The sequence below is a fragment of the Chaetodon trifascialis genome, chromosome 22 (genome assembly GCF_039877785.1).
Source record: "Chaetodon trifascialis isolate fChaTrf1 chromosome 22, fChaTrf1.hap1, whole genome shotgun sequence".
Lineage (NCBI taxonomy): Eukaryota > Metazoa > Chordata > Actinopteri > Chaetodontiformes > Chaetodontidae > Chaetodon > Chaetodon trifascialis.
The window spans coordinates 13,399,352-13,415,553 of NC_092077.1; the positions used below are offsets into that span (position 1 = coordinate 13,399,352).

Consider the following 16,202-nt stretch of genomic DNA (forward strand, 5'->3'; position numbering starts at 1 on the left):
TGATTCATCTTCAGATCTAAATAGCTCTGTGCAGCTGGGCCCCACGTTGTAATTAAATGGGTTGGGACAGTGAGGTTCTTCACCCCGTTCCACGGCGCCCTGCTTGATTGACACGTCTTGTACTTTGGCCTTCCTGTTTTAACCACAGTTCCTGTCGTTGTCACTTGTAGTATGTGTCACTGAGTCCAAGTCTGCAGAGCTGCTATCATTTTATCACCGTCACTGTCAAAGTTAGTGTGTCACGCCAGGCTCCAAGTGCCAAGTTTATTACACTGGCAAATGATAGGGTGTGTGAATGAAGCCACAGCAGGTCATTCAGCGCAGATTTTGGACTTAATGAGATTTTTTGTCATAGAAATGACATCACCTGACGTGGTTGTGTGCCGTTATTTTTCAGCTGCTGTCTCAGATTCAGGACCAATCCAGGCAGTGAAGGAGGTGAAGGTTGTGGACATTGGAGTCAACTCCTTCACTCTATCCTGGAGGAAAGCACCAGGGGCATCTGGGTACAAAATCTCCTGGATCCCCTTCCTGGGTAAGGAACACACACACGCAGAGGCACACAAAACTCTTGTGGCTCAGTGCATCAGTTTAAACTGTAAATGTGTACTCTCACTCTAGGGGGCGATGAGAAGTCCCATGTGGTGTCTGCAGCCTCCACCACCTTCAACATCCTCAACCTGCGGGAGAGCTCAGCTTATAAGATCCAGGTGTCCTCCATGGTGGGCAACAGGGAGGGAAGCCCAGTCCTGGTCACTGCACGCACCTGTGAGTCCTGCCTGCCCAAAACAGTGAGCAACAGTATGAGATGTGTCTCAATCAGAGGTTCCAGGGAGATATTTTCTACAGTTATCAGAAGACACATTAATACCATTAATGTCTCTGTAGTATTTTAAGTCATAATATATGAAAGTTCAGAATCTTGTAAACTAGTATTTCCAATCACAGGATTCTCCAGTCATGTCTACACTGATGCCTTTTCTCCATCAGACTTCATTATCCCTCCCATGAAGAAATAATGATTACTGTCAGGGGTGATGCCGACCTTATTAGGCGGATCAGATGCGATGGGTCAAATTCAGTGCTTCCCTCATTTATTTGTTGGGTCACAGCGAGCTGCACAGCAATCCCTGCCCTTACATAAAAATAATGTTCCATGCAGTGTAGTATGCAGTTTTTATATTTGGAAAGAGGAGAGCAGCATATTCAGAAAAACTGATAATGATGGTGGTGATGGTGTTTTTTTTTCTTCCAGTGGATCTTCCAAAGGTAAACGGCTTTGCCGCTCTGAACACGACAGACAGCAGCACTGTTCTGAACTGGACACGTGTGGCCGGCATCTCTGGATACCGTCTCTCCTGGAGGCACATCTCAGGTCAGCGGTGAACCGCTGCAGAGAGTCATCCTTAATTTAGCACATGTTAACTGCTAACTGGCATAGGCACTGTTTTTTGTAAAAATGGTATTGCTGTGAGAAATCACTATTTATTTGAGTAAATTCTACGCACAATGTGACTGTAATAGTAATATTTTTTTCAGTTTCCCGCAGGATTTGAAGTGGATATTTAGCATGACACGTTATTGCACTGAGTATTGAGTCTCAGCACAAGCACTCTTTTGTCGGAAAGGGAAATATTAAGAAAAACATTCCCAAAACTAATTGTCATGTTTTATCATACATGCATGAGTTTTACAAGCTCACTTGGCAGGAAAGACAATCTCTCATGAGTGTGTTAACACAGTATTGCCGTCCTCAAATCATGTTCCTCTGTGTGGTTTTTCAGTGTTGGAGACCAAAACAGAGACCCTGGGCCCTGGTTTCACCTCCTATAAGATCAGTGATTTGCTGTATGGAAGGACCTACATTTTCACCATCAGACCTTTGTATGGAGAAGTGGAGGGCCCTATAAGCACGGTGTATCAGAGAATACGTAAGACATCTCTATTTGGCATGCTACAATATGATTATTCATTGCAATATTCTAGTTTAATACATTGATTGTATTGTGATAAATGCTTTTCTTTGCTGCACTGCTTTCTGTGGGTTTAAATGTAAAACATGCTGCACAATAACTTTATCCCCAATGAGAAATGTTTGTTCTTCATCAAGGTAAAATATGGCGTCAGTTAGCCAGGTTAGCATAGTCAGATATTTCCTTCTCATTCTAAACTGAATTCTACAAACTCTGAAACACATATAGTAATAAAATAAAGCAATACCTGCATTTAAAAAGGGAGTTAAGTTAATAAATTGCTTGGCTTTCCATTTTTGGCAGATATGTTGCAGCTCATGATGCTGCAGAGACTTCCTGTTTACGTAGTTGCTCGTTTTTGATTGGACAACATCCCGGACGTTTCCTGGCAACTGATTTTCACATGACTGAAGTCTTTATTAGTAAGACATTCTTTAGGTTTAAGCAGTGTAAACTTATTCAGTGACCAGCTAAAGAGTACAAAGAAGTTAGGAAAGACTTTACACACAAAGTTAAACAACTCAATAAAGTACATCCAGCTTCAGAGAGCAGTGCAGCTGCAGTTTACTGCCCTTACAATCCTATTTTCCTTTGCTGTGTCCGATCTGAAGCAAACAGCAACCAGTCTGCTTCCATCCAGAGACCTTTAGAGTTTGATTTAGCTTTTTTAATCAGTTATGTTATGGCTCTGTTCATCTCAGTGGGACAGGATCCTCCAGTGGTAACCGTCCAGTCTGTGCCAGCCACAGTCGCCCCTCACATCACGGCTGCCTCCATCACCAACACCACCACCGCTCACACAGCCATTAGGACCACCCGGCACCCCATTGTTGTGCCACAGACTAAATCCATAACCACCAAGAAGCCTCCAGGTCAGCCAAGTGTCACTGAAGCCAAGGCAGGAGTCACCACCCCTCAATTAACCACATTCAGTGCAGCAACAACAGCTCCACCAAGACCAGGTATTTTAGAGAGATGTTGCTTCGTGCATGTATATTGCTAAAGTTTTCTGATCTGCAGTGTGAAGATTAAGTAATAAAGTGTGTGTCTAGTCTACATTAAATTGTATGTATTTAAGGTTTGTGTGTTTTTCTGTTTTGTCAGTGTGTGGTAAGAGCAAAGCAGACATAGTATTCCTCGTGGATGAGTCCTCCAGCATTGGCGCAAACAACTTCAACAAGATGAAAGACTTCATATTCCGTGTGGCCACTTACTTCCCTGTCATTGGCTCTCAGGCCACACAGGTTGTAAAAACCTTCTTTGTTTGATCTTATTTCAGCTGGTCTCTTTGGCCCTAAGTTTGTTTAATGTGGTAGGACAATTGCACACTGGACTGGATTGCAGGGATTTTAAATGTTAATAGCTGCTGCAAGGTGGCAGACTGCTGCAGTGAGTCTCCTGTGCAGGCCAGTACCATTACCAAGAACACAGTCTGCAATTATTTCACCTAGTGGGACAATCTGACCCAAACATTGGCAGAAAGGATTGACAAGGCACGATGCCACATGGCTTGTTGTCGCTGAAGTGAAGAGTAGCAGCCAGGGAGCCAGCCTGTAAACATGCAGAAATATGTACAGTATGTGAAGATCATTGACTGTAATGAACTTTAGAATTTCTGTACAGCTCAAAGTGGCATTACATTCAATTTGGCTAAGATGATGATGTTATGATCATGTGTATTTTCTCCATTAATCTTCTCTTAGATAGCTGTGGTTCATTACAGCAGTGAGCCTCGAATTGAATTCCGTCTGAATGACTTCAAAGACAGAAACTCTGTGCTCAGGGCGCTCAGAGCCCTACGTTATGTAGGAGGCAACACCAGAACAGGTCAGTGACACTATCTCCTTAGCGTCTGTCTGCCACCTGTCATCAGATGGCATATTATTCCTAGCCTTCAACCAGCCTTCAACAGCTGTCATGTTGATGAGCAGAAAATATGCTATTCTTGATCATATAGATGCATTAATACTGACTGCTGACGTAGCTCGTACCACACGAGCTAACCTTGTTAAAGAAAACTTTTACTGTGTCATGTAAGAAAAATAGAAGTTGCATTTAATTGCGTTTGTTTCCTTAAACATCACAGAGAATTAAAGAGAAGGGGAACAAAATTTTGGTTGAACTTATTTGGAGCCCACAAGACCTTAAAGTGATCATTTCATACATGAAAAGAAAATAATTCCTTTTAATGACTGCTTCATGAAAAATAATGAATTTATCATTGTTATTTCTGGAAGATATCTTTGAAAATAAACTAGAACTGTTCCTCTTTAACCTGGCTTTTGATTGGCGTTTATCCATCCATCCATCCATCCATCCATCCATCCATCCATCCATCCATCCATCCATCCATCCATCCATCCATTTTCTCCCACTTATCCGGGGCTGGGTCGCGGGGGGAGCAGTCTGAGCAGGGACTTCCCTCTCCCCGGACACTTCCCCCAGCTCTTCCGGGGGGATTGTATTCTTGTTTTTATTGTAATCTGTTTAATTGTTTACTTGACAGGCATTTATCACAGTAATACTCCCCAAAGTTTAACTGTTTTCTCCTCATACTTTTGTGTACACCCAGGAAAAGGCATCAGCTACGTCCTGCAGGAACTGTTCCAGGAGTCTCTGGGGATGAGGCAGGATGTGGCCCACGTTCTGGTTCTCATTACAGATGGCAGGGCCCAGGACAATGTGGTGCCTCCCTCTAGAATTGCACGTGCTCTGGGTCAGCACAAGTCACTGTGAAGCCTCCAAAATGGTTTAGTGTAGCAATGTGGTTATAGCAGAGAGATGCATTTTCTTCAATGAATCTGCGATAAAGGTTTCTCTTGGTTTATCATGCTCTGAATCTGCTTCTCTCCAGGCGTCAGCATCCTGGCAGTCGGAGTCTCCAATGCGGACATTGAGGAGCTGAATAAAATAGCGGCACCCACCAGCTACAAAAACATCTTCTACGCACCAACCTTTGACGACTTCCCTTCCATAGAGAGAGAGTTTATCAATAGCATCTGTAGTGAGGAACTCCTCTCCGAGTTCAAACTGCAGGAAGAGGCAAGACAAACGCAAAGCGAAACTGTCTCATTGTTTCCTTTAGATTATTCAGATGTGGAGTTCAAACAGACTTCTTGAGAAGAAATTTGAAGCACCTTACATGCATGCGAATTAAGCCTTTAAATTACACATGTAAAACCAGACCACCTCTGGTGATGGTTAGGCATGACCTCGTATGAGATACAGTAAATGTAATGTAAGTCACTTTTTTAATTGACTCTGTGGGTGGAAACACTTCAGTTGTCCTGACTTTCCTGCCGTTTTGTGCTACATCCTGTTAGCTCTCCCACAATATCTGAGACCAGTCCGTAATTGATATTTTTTCCCTTGTTTCTATTTTCAGTTCGCTCAGTTAGACACTCCAACTGAAGACCCAGAGGAGCTCCTGAAGCCTCAGGGTCCCTGCCCGTCCACGTGTGCGAAGGTGAGGACAAAACCTTCCTCCCACCGCTGGTTTTCTCATTACTGTTCTCATTACTATCACTATCATATCAGTCATAGTTCAGCCATATGTGTGAGAGGGTACAAATCACCTCAAGATTAGAGATTCAACAGCATTGCATTGTGTCATTTAGCTGAACTTCTCATGTTAACAGTGGTTTGATTGATGAGTTCTCTTAATTAATGGTATTAATTATTTGTTTATCCAGGGCCAGAAAGGGGAGAAGGTGAGTTCACTGAAATGTATATAACATGATGATGAAATATTAAATAGAAATGTATGCAAAAGCAGTGTTATTCATACGACTCTCTTTCTTTCAGGGAGATGGTTTTGGTCTTGGAGGTCTGGTATGTTTTATCAGGTTTTCTTATGGCCCCTGTTTATGATAATACTTGACATTCTCCACCGTCCTCTCTCTGTCCTGCATTAATGTTCCCTCATTGATCTGAATTCAATTTTATTATCTTTATTACTAATTTACTTTTTTGTTTTTGTATGTAGAAATTTAGGCAAAGTCCTGGACAGTTTGATCCTTTCGTTTCTTCCAAAGGAGAAATGGGACAAAGGGTAAGAATCAGCACTACCACTACTATCATCATCATTGATAATCATTTGTTGTCAAGATTACCTCACTCATCTGCTGTCTGTTTGGCTGCATTTTTCATGCTTTTTGCATACAAGCAAAAGTGCATTTTTAAACTGTCACATCACATCAACTCATTGTGATGAAAGGGAGATGGCAGCATCAACAATCTGGGTCCAGAATGACTCACCCCACCTTTAATCTGCACATAATTGGAGCCATAAAGACACAAACTTTATGTAAAAAGGATCAACCCAGGACTGCATTACATATGAAGTGAAAGCCTCTTTACTCTGTTGGGCATTGACAGATTCACAGGTGAACAGATGTTTCCACAAACTGTGCCGTGTTTGCGATCGTGACTCATCAGCTCGAAATATTTACAGTGCAGATCGGTCCAAACGAGAGGTGACCCACGGCCTGTTTGCTGTTGTTCATTCCTTGAGTCAGTTACAGTATGAATGTAAACACAGCTCCTCTGTCCTCGCAAGTCCAGTGAATCACATCAATGTCGTCATTACTTTTTCATTTGAGCTGTATCCAATCTCACAACCACGCTGCGACTGTGTGGGTGAGTGCAGCTTTGCTGTGTGTGTCTATTATTTCATTTTCCAGCACAGACCATAATGTTTCAATATGACAGGGACCTCCAGGAACAGATGGTGTACCTGGGTTGCCAGGACGACCAGGGAGAACTGGACCACCAGGTTCTGCCGGCCAACGGGTAACTAAATTGGGGAAAAAAACAAAACGTCACACTGACTTGGTTAAAGTTTATTTTATTTAGACTCTGAAAACGAAATATATTTTTTCTTTTCAGGGCCCTCCAGGCGTTCCAGGTGATATGGTAAGATGGAAATGACAAAGAAATGTATGAAAAAAAAGCTTTTATTATGGAGCTTTTGTCCTGTCTTTAAATGTGTGCATCACCTGTTCCCTTTACCTTTCCACTGTGGACTTCATAAATATATGAAGTATCAAAACCTAATCTTTTTATTCACCTGCAGTAGACAACTCTTATTTGTCCTTTAGGGTCAGACAGGAAGTGGAGTTTTATATTCATCATTCAACTTTTTGAGAACATTTTTTCAGAGCCTTTACTTAATAAGAGACAGTGGAAAGGTCAAGTGATAAAGGGTGGATGCTGCACAGATTATAAATCCTTAAAGCGATTGCCATACATGGCCAGCATCTTAAACCCATCAGCATGCCTCACCATTAAACTTTTCCATGTTTTACTCATCTATCAGAATAATGTCTTGGTTAATAGAGTTTGTATGTGCTCTTTCCCTGGCAGGGTATACCTGGACCAGCTGGTTCAAAAGGACAGAGAGGAGAGAGAGTAAGCCTAACATGTGCATTTAATTTGGACTGATTGCTTTCTGCTACTGTATGATTTGAGCTCAAAACACAGCTATCTTCTGGATTTATTTTTCTGTGTTCTGTTTACGCGTAGGGAGAGCCTGGATATGTTATACCCGGCACGGACGCAAATTTCGTTCCTGGACGAAAAGGAGAGCCGGGATCTTCGGTGAGTCCTTAAAAAACTCTTTTGGAGTTTTTCAACAGTGAACTTCAGGAAAACTCAGTTTGTATTCACTGCATGTTACAGGGTCCTCAGGGACCTCCTGGTGTACCAGGGGTCAATGGATCTCCAGGACCACCTGGCCAGCCCGGACCAGCAGGGTCACCGGGAATATCTGTCAAGGTAACATGGATCAGTGAGCACTGTCACAGCATAATGGTGTCTCTCTGTTGATGATACTTGATTCATTGTACAGGTGTCACACCCTGATATTGCATCCTATAACATCAGACCAACTAATAATATTCAGTATGAAGTGTCACAAAATACCAGTAATGTTTTTTTTTTATGTCTGCACTTCGTAGGGAGAGCCTGGAGAGCCGGGAGCAAAAGTGAGTAGGAAGGCTGCTTATGAAAAGTTTGCACTAGAAGATTTAATGTGCAGCATAAATATCATGCATCACAAATGTTGAAGCCTATTATAATGCCTCAGACTCATATCTGATAATTATTCTTATCATTTTTGAAAGGGTTTACGTGGGAAGGCGGGTGTGAAAGGAGACAAAGGAGAGCCAGGAAGAGATGTAAGCGCATAGTTGATCAAATTAGCAGAAGTTGCAAAAGACGTTGCACAACACAAATAGAAGATTATTCAGAGCTGCCCTCTGAAAAAAACAAAAAAAAATCTTTTGCATAATTTTAAGTGCTTTTTATTCTCACTTCTTTTGTTTCTTTCCTGCTGTCACTCACACACAAACTCTGATGTACGCGCACGCATATGCAAACTGCTGCAGGGTATTGCAGGTTTGCCTGGTCCCATTGGCATTGATGGGGTTCCCGGTTTAGCAGGCCTGAAAGGAGAGAAGGTAACAGTCTCATTGATCGAGAAGTTACGACTTTTGCGCTTGACCAACCTGCTAAAAATACATGAATATAGACTGGCCTGATGAACATTTATTATTTACAGGGGGAAGAAGGAATCGGCATACAAGGTATTCAAGGTCCTCGTGGAGAGCCGGGGGAGAAGGTACATTACAATAACTTAAAACAAAAAAACTTCTATAGAGAGGGAGTATTAGAATTTTATTTACAGCAGAATGCAAAGTTCAGTGACAGCTCTGATATGAAGAAGATGTCTGCTCTTAGATGTTTACCACGATGAGAGCAACAACTTAGACTTAACTGTCTTATGGGGCAGATTGTTAATGTGGAACGTTGTCGCTCTGGATGCGTTAATATGAAATCCAATTTTTGTGTCAGTCTTTGAACTGTTGTGTTGCAGGGAAATATTGGCTTAACGGGACCAGTTGGCTCAAAGGTAACAAACATGAAAAGCACATTTGTACAGTAGTTATTTTCCTCTGAATGTGAGATGTTTTTGTTGAGGGCGTTTGAGGAATAATATTTGCAATGTCATTTATATTTTAAGGGTGATCTTGGAGAGCAGGGCATCCAAGGAATCATCGGGCCTCGGGTGCGCACTTCATTATTGTCTCCTGTTCAATAGCTAGCGACGACTTCCTGCATATTTTACCCTTAAATTCATATGAATTAATTCCAGCTTAGTCTAATGAGATGAAACCAAACCTATTAAACTGTGGGTGAATCTTCTGTAAGAATCAGTGATGAAAGGATTCAGAGCTACTGATTTATTTTTACCTGCAGGGGAAGAAGGGATTCAAAGGGGAGCAAGGGGACAAGGTGAGTTCATCCCCCACACATCCACTCGCTCTTCATTAGGCTGAAAATATGCGCTTTATAATTAATGCGAGGAAGTGAAAGAATCAATTTAATTAAGAGTCAAGCTAATAGGTGTTTGAATAACGCTAACATCATACCGTAACTATGTGAGGGTGTGCGTGCATACTGTATGTGTTCAGATTTAAGTGTTGAATTAAAATACATTTGTGTCTTTTAAGGGAGAACAAGGAGAGATGGGACCAATCGGACCTCGAGGACCCACAGTGAGTGAGGATTACATCTGATACGATGTGGTCTTAATTGACAATACACATATACGTTTGTATCTGCCTGCACACTGGAGCACATCATGAGCTTCTTCAACCCAGATTCCCCAGAAAAACATAGGACGCTGTTTAAAGCCTGAATTAAACAGAATGTGATCATTTGCTAAGAAACTCAACATTACAAAGACAATATATTTAATGTTTGACCTCATCAGCTTTGATTTGATGCCACGTTCCAACCAAGTTGGGACAGGAGCAACTAAAGACTGGGAAAGATGTGGAACGCTCCAAAAACACCTGTTTGGAGCGTTCCACAGGTAAACAGGCTCATTGGTAACAGGTGAGAGTGTCATGATTGAGTATGGAAAGGCTCAGTCGTTCACAAGCAAGGGTGGAGAGAGGTTCGCCACTTTGTGAACACATGATTGTACAAAGGATATTACTACATGGGCATGAGTGAACACAGTTTGTTTGCAAATGATTGCTTTGTGTCCTTTTGGAATCGCGGTTGTACTTACACACCTGAGCATATAAAAATCTGCTGTCTAATTAATTTTTAATTACAATGAAAGCCTGGTGCAGGATGCAGCATATCTGTTTGGGACCAACTCTCTGAAAAAGTGGGTAATAATCTATTTAATAACTGTTTTCTCCAAACAGACATTTACATAAATAAATGAACAAATGAGGAAGCCATTTTGTTCTGGATTATCAAGATTAGGCTCTATCAGAGATTTTAATGATTACACACAACCATGAGCCAAATTGTCAAACCTCAGTGGGTATCTTAAGCAAATGGCTCATTTTGTCCTGCATCATTGGTTTTTAATTTGAGGCAGCGCAGTCCTTTGGAATGCCCTCATGATGGCCATATTCTTCTCTTTTGTAAAACAGTGTGCAGTTTTCAGTTCAAAAAAGTTCAGCTTTGAACACAACAGCTACTAAAGTGATGGTTGACAGAGGATGGCTTCAAATTAACTATCAATCATAACAGAAATGGCAGTACGCAGTTCAGAGATCTCCCTCATTTCGTCTGACTTTTCCAGGGACTGACGGGACCACTGGGGTTAAAAGGAGACGAGGGTCCAAGAGGAGCCCCTGGAGATCCTGCCAAGGGTGTAAGAAAACTGTTTCACTCATTTTTACTTTAAACTAGATATAGAAGTCCTTGATACTCAGCACTCAGTCTTGTTTTTCCTATCACAGATAATTGGTCCAACTGGAAAGAAGGGTGCCAGGGTAAGTGACCAAAATCAGCATTTCTTCATGCAGGAAAACATGTTTTTGTGGCAGCGTGCACCACCACCACTCTTATCTGTAACTAAGGTAAACAGAGAAAAAGGTCCTTGTTAACACCCCAGAAAACCTGCTTTCAGTTACTTTGCTATCACTTTAGATATTTCATCAACAGCAGCCTGGCAGCTTAAATAAACAACCCGATAACTGGCATCACATTTTCATTCAGATGCTGCTCAACTCTACGAAGCTAATTCCTTTATAATGAAATCCAGCTGTGGTTTCGGCTGTTTAATCAGCTCCGCTCTACCTCCTGTGTGTCTGAATTGACTCACGACGCCATTTGCTGTTGTTGAAGGAAAATTACTCGGGACATTTGTGAGAAAATCACCAGCACAAGATATATTTTTTTACTTGTACAGGAAGACGTTCTGTACTGTCTTGTATTTCAGCCACACTGTGCTTGTTAGTGAATCGTAGGACGTTTGAAAGGGAGGAGCTCGGCTACCTAACGTTGTGACTGTGATCTGTTTCTATCGCTATGAGACGAAAAAGTGTCAATTCTCCATATTTGATTACATAAATTAACTAATTCAGCGTAACAGATCCTTGAAGTTGAAAAGGGTTGGACATCCGGTGATAATCAGTGCTTATTGCAAAATGAGTTTGGGTTTTTCTTGTCCATGTTGCTCACAAGTTGAGGTTCAAAGTTTGTTCATCAAAAACTGGTTTCACTCGACTTCTATGATTACATTTTCGTTCTTCTTGTGCATCATATACCTGCTGGGCTCTGTGAAATCTGCCTTGTTCCAATTACAATTCAAAGTATGTCCTTTTTTACCTGTCAAAATACCCTTGAAATGACATCTGTTCCAGTCCACTGAGGTTTGACTCAACCAATAAGATAACTCATGGCCTCCAGGAAGCTGTGCCTCCGAGAAATGTTTGGATAATTAAACCTTAAGTCTGCGATGGTCTTCACCTCTGAGCTGCTCAACTACAATCTGGAGTTTGAGAAGTTGTTGAAAGGAGAAAGTGGTTTTTGCAATTAGTCGAAAGACTGAAAGTTTAAGTTGTTTGTCTGTATTTACCTTAACTGGCTTAAAATAAGTCATCCCGCCAGAGGGAAGTGATTCTCTTAATGTTTTATTCCGTCGAGACATTCTTAATTAATTGTTTGGGGTATTCTTGCAGACTCAGACTCAGTCCTCTGGGTCTGCTCATCAAACACAATTAAGATTTTCTCTCATTAGCCCTTGCAGTGGGAGTGAATGCACCAATGAATGGGACTTCTTTAATCTCAGTCCACAGGGTACCATTTATCGTGAAGAGTTTTGTTTTGAAACTGCTCGGATAATTTGAATCATGTTGAATGTGTGCAAATATGTGCTTATTTTCTGTTTGTCAGGGAGACGTTGGTCCAGTTGGCCCCACAGGCCCCCAGGGGATAAAGGGTGAACAAGGAGTCAAAGGAGAGAAGGTTAATATTGAGAAATACTGTACATTGGGCTTGAATTTCATCTTTTCTGCATTTTGTAGAGTAGAACAAATAGCTGTCATGCTGTATATGAAGACATGGCTATGGTTGGCTCTCACGTGTGCAGGGCAGTCCTGGTTTTGGGATTCCAGGACAGCGAGGACCAAAGGGAGAGAATGGCGAGAGGGTGAGTCACCTGAAAAAGTTAAATTATTCCTTTTAACCCTGTTATCATAATAAAGGAACAGAAAACAGCTGTTGGTTGTGATTTGTGTTCTATCATTCACAGGGAAATGTTGGCTTGTCTGGAAAACCAGGACCGAAAGTAAGAGAACTGACTGTTTTGGACAAAGTTAGCAACTAGCTGGTGAAAACACAGTCAGATTTTTCACTCTGCGGTTGGTGGAGACCAAACCGAAGCTCATGTTTGTCAGCTGTTGACACACACGGCTCTAAATCAATGCTAATGTTGCTCAGATTCTGCTCTAAATGCTGGAGGCAACTTAAGCTTAAACGTTTATGCTTGTGCTGCTGCCCCCCAGTGGCCAAAAAATATTTATCACTTTTCTTTTGCAAATAATTTTGTGTATTTTGATGAAAGACTACTGCAAGCGTCCATTGTAGCTATTTAAAAGCCTATCACAGATGTCATGTGGTGTGTTTCCAGGGGCAGGATGGCTTCAAAGGTGAAAAAGGGAGTCTTGGTTTACCAGGCAATCCTGGAGAACCAGGATTAAGAGGTAAAGATGTAAGTAAATCCTGAATGGCTGCTACAGCCATGATACAAATTTTTTGTGCAATAGAATTCAGATGTACAGTATTTTTCTAACAACAGTTTATTTCAAAGCAGAAGAAAACCCAGAGTATAAATCAAAACATGAGATGGAAGAGTCAGACTGTGATCTGTACAGATGAACATTCAGCTTGTTCCTTTGTCACATTTATACTGTATGTTTGCACTCTGTTTATATTGGAGACAATGAGACAATTACTGTTGACTTTGTATGTAGGGTGCAAGTGGAACTAGAGGAGAGCAAGGAATTAAGGTACAGTCATCATGTTTACTTGATGTTTTTGTTTGTTCTGTTGGTCAGCCGCGTTGCTCAGGGGGTTAGCTTGCTCAGTGATGGCATATATACTCAATACAGTTATAAACACACATACAATCAATGCAATCGTGTACTCATTTGAAGTGATGGCATCCTGTTGTTTTTCACAGGGTGAACAAGGACCACCTGGAGAGCCTGGTGACAGAGGAATTAGGGTATTTCTTTGATGTTTTCCAAGACTACAAGCCAACATATAATGAAAACAAAGAAAAAAGAATAATACATGTGTATACAGACGTAAAATACCCCCAAAACAGCAGCAAAGACTAAAGCTGTCCAAAAAACATCTTTTTTCTATATTATTTAGAAGAGAAGATAAAGATTGTGTGACTCAGTGTGATGATGATGCAAGTCTGACTAAAGGACTAATTACTCTTCTGCTCACCATCCGTGTCTGAGACACAATCAGCAGCTTAATTTGCTTTGTTTATATTGCATTTCTATTTCTCTTCATTTACAATCTCTGGTTTTAGGGCTCTTATGCTAAAGGGTGCCATTTAGCGCCTTTAGTTAGCCCAGAATTTACAGTCTCCATTGTCTTTTTAAGGCCTTCAAACGTGAATTTGCATGGATTTGCAGATTTTTTCTTATTCTACACGTTTAAATTTGTATCGATGGTAATGTCGCTTTAAGGCTGCATCTTGTTTTGATTCCTTCGTTAATATTGATCAGGGTCCGCTGGGATTACCAGGCCGACCAGGAGACCCAGGAGAGAAAGGAGATCCTGGGAAGCCTGGTCTGTCAGTAAGTTCTTTGAATTTAATTAAAAGAAGATAACTATTTCCTTACAGTTCAGTGTATTATGGAGTGTAAATGTAACTTGAATTGCAATGTTTCAAGAGAACCTGTGCTGTTCATTTTATTTTGAAGGGCAGTGATGGAAAGAAAGGCGACAAAGGGGAGTCGGTATGTTTGTATTCACCACCATCTCGCTCTCATTTGATGAGCATGTGTATTGTTTCTCCTGCTTGACGCCTTCTGATCATTCTTCTGTGTCACTCACCATGTCACAGCCTCACAACCTGCTATCGTCCTGTGACCTCACGATTTCTGTTTTGATATGTTCAGTAATTAAGTTTTTGTGTGTGTGCCACCCTTCAGTGCGTCTGCTATTTTCCCTTTGTGCTGCCAATATGGACTGTGTTTAGCAGTGTGACATTTTAGATTTTAACTGTGCTTTCTTGTGCTCTTCTTTTTATCGTGCTGCCGTTGTCACAAAGGGAAAACCTGGACCTCCGGGAGTGCAAGTAAACAAACCTCTGTTATCATTTTTGACAGCTTCTCATCAGTTCAGCCATGTTTGTCAAGGGCATTCGTTGTAACAGAGCTCATAAAGAACAAAGGGAAAAACACAACTCTCCCATGAGACCTTGGAAAATGAATTTCTGCTCTCAATTAGCTGGAATTGTGTCAATTACCACGTTAACTCTTGATTTCTCATTTTGTCCTTCCAGATTGTTTCAGACAGCAATCTACTGACCAGAGTGATAAAGGTAACTCACATCCAACACGCTTGATGTCATTCTTTTCATTTTTCATCAGGGAAATTAAAGTTTTTTCTTCTCCCCTTCCCTTCAGGGAGAACCAGGAGAGCCTGGTCAGCCTGGTTTGAGAGGAGAAACAGGTCTGCCTGGACCAAGAGTGAGTGTCCTGCCTCTTGCTGCACATGTCACAAACTTCAGGAGCACACCAATCACTACTACCGTCAATAGCAGTGCAAACCCAAAAGCAATCAGTCCATTTATTGATTAGGCAGTTGGCAAAAAATTTTGGGGTATTTTTGTTTTTTGCTGTTATACAACAATAGTAATTTGAATATCTTTTTGGATTTGGACTGTTGGTAAGACAAGAAATGCATTTGGAGACATTACCTAATGCTATTTTTTGACATTTCTTGGACTAAACACTTGAATGATTAATGATTTAATTGAGAGTAACCTGTAGATTGATTGGTAATTGGGACAATAATAACTAAACTTCAATCATCCCATCGTTTGTCTCTCTCCACAGGGTCCAGAGGGGAAACCTGGACTACCAGGACCATCTCTGGTACGTGCGACATCATTTTAAATGGCATTTATTACGGTGCTGTTTGTATCAACTGGACTTGCGTTTGTTTAAAGATGTTCATGTCTTTCATGTGGTTCGCAGGGTGGTTCAGGAAGAGGTGGAGCAGATGGTTTACCGGGGACACCAGGAATGAAGGTTGTGTAAACACAGTTTGACTTGTGTTATTTAAATCTGCACCCGTGAACTGCGTTGAATGTTGACCATTTACAGTATGAACACCCTCATAATAATGATGTCTCATAATGACTGCAGGGTGACCAGGGACAGAAAGGAGAGCCTGGTGCGGTGAGTGCCCTGGTGTTTTATTATTACATCATTATTTGTGCAAAAAATCAGAACTAGAGATGTTTTCCAACATGTAGAATCTGTTTGACTGAAGCTGAACTATCTCATTAGTGGTTTCATAGAAGGATTAGCTGGTCATCCCTCGCGAGCTGAGTTGAAACTGTAAAGCGATAATTTGATTCACTTCAGTCCAGTTCACTTTGACACGTACTGTAAAACTCATCCGATCTCATTAAGCAGCTGTTTGGGTTTGTGACTCAGTTTGCTGTGATGCAACCTACAGACTGATAATGAGTTTCAGTACATTATCACACCCACACAAATACATTAATGAAAGGGAAAGCAAAGATGCTGTCATGTCCTTTGGAGCTTTATGCATTTAACTCCTCTTTTCTTTTATTGCGCTTTCGTTTTGCGCCCATCCACTTTAGATGTGTTTGTCGTGGTTCATTTTGTCTGACGTTTCGCCACTTTTACATTCGGATTCTGAAGA

General features: G+C 41.3%; 1 protein-coding gene across 1 annotated transcript in view; it reads left to right on the forward strand.

Annotated features, from left to right (window-relative positions):
• The window catches only part of col7a1l (collagen type VII alpha 1-like), a 44,559-nt gene that overhangs the window by 12,847 nt on the left and 15,510 nt on the right, over nt 1–16,202 (forward strand). The window contains exons 16-57 of the mRNA XM_070992618.1: nt 398–535; nt 622–768; nt 1,256–1,375; nt 1,785–1,931; nt 2,675–2,935; nt 3,078–3,217; nt 3,677–3,800; nt 4,546–4,689; nt 4,828–5,015; nt 5,359–5,439; nt 5,666–5,683; nt 5,778–5,804; nt 5,959–6,024; nt 6,684–6,764; nt 6,861–6,887; nt 7,338–7,382; nt 7,497–7,571; nt 7,653–7,748; nt 7,931–7,957; nt 8,096–8,149; nt 8,360–8,431; nt 8,533–8,592; nt 8,848–8,883; nt 8,995–9,039; nt 9,231–9,266; nt 9,485–9,529; nt 10,579–10,650; nt 10,739–10,771; nt 12,177–12,248; nt 12,373–12,432; nt 12,535–12,570; nt 12,913–12,993; nt 13,256–13,291; nt 13,465–13,509; nt 14,027–14,098; nt 14,225–14,260; nt 14,575–14,601; nt 14,809–14,847; nt 14,933–14,995; nt 15,365–15,403; nt 15,506–15,559; nt 15,677–15,709. Coding sequence (XP_070848719.1) covers nt 398–535; nt 622–768; nt 1,256–1,375; nt 1,785–1,931; nt 2,675–2,935; nt 3,078–3,217; nt 3,677–3,800; nt 4,546–4,689; nt 4,828–5,015; nt 5,359–5,439; nt 5,666–5,683; nt 5,778–5,804; nt 5,959–6,024; nt 6,684–6,764; nt 6,861–6,887; nt 7,338–7,382; nt 7,497–7,571; nt 7,653–7,748; nt 7,931–7,957; nt 8,096–8,149; nt 8,360–8,431; nt 8,533–8,592; nt 8,848–8,883; nt 8,995–9,039; nt 9,231–9,266; nt 9,485–9,529; nt 10,579–10,650; nt 10,739–10,771; nt 12,177–12,248; nt 12,373–12,432; nt 12,535–12,570; nt 12,913–12,993; nt 13,256–13,291; nt 13,465–13,509; nt 14,027–14,098; nt 14,225–14,260; nt 14,575–14,601; nt 14,809–14,847; nt 14,933–14,995; nt 15,365–15,403; nt 15,506–15,559; nt 15,677–15,709 — 3,098 coding nt within the window. The remainder of the gene's footprint in view (nt 1–397; nt 536–621; nt 769–1,255; nt 1,376–1,784; nt 1,932–2,674; nt 2,936–3,077; nt 3,218–3,676; nt 3,801–4,545; nt 4,690–4,827; nt 5,016–5,358; nt 5,440–5,665; nt 5,684–5,777; nt 5,805–5,958; nt 6,025–6,683; nt 6,765–6,860; nt 6,888–7,337; nt 7,383–7,496; nt 7,572–7,652; nt 7,749–7,930; nt 7,958–8,095; nt 8,150–8,359; nt 8,432–8,532; nt 8,593–8,847; nt 8,884–8,994; nt 9,040–9,230; nt 9,267–9,484; nt 9,530–10,578; nt 10,651–10,738; nt 10,772–12,176; nt 12,249–12,372; nt 12,433–12,534; nt 12,571–12,912; nt 12,994–13,255; nt 13,292–13,464; nt 13,510–14,026; nt 14,099–14,224; nt 14,261–14,574; nt 14,602–14,808; nt 14,848–14,932; nt 14,996–15,364; nt 15,404–15,505; nt 15,560–15,676; nt 15,710–16,202) is intronic.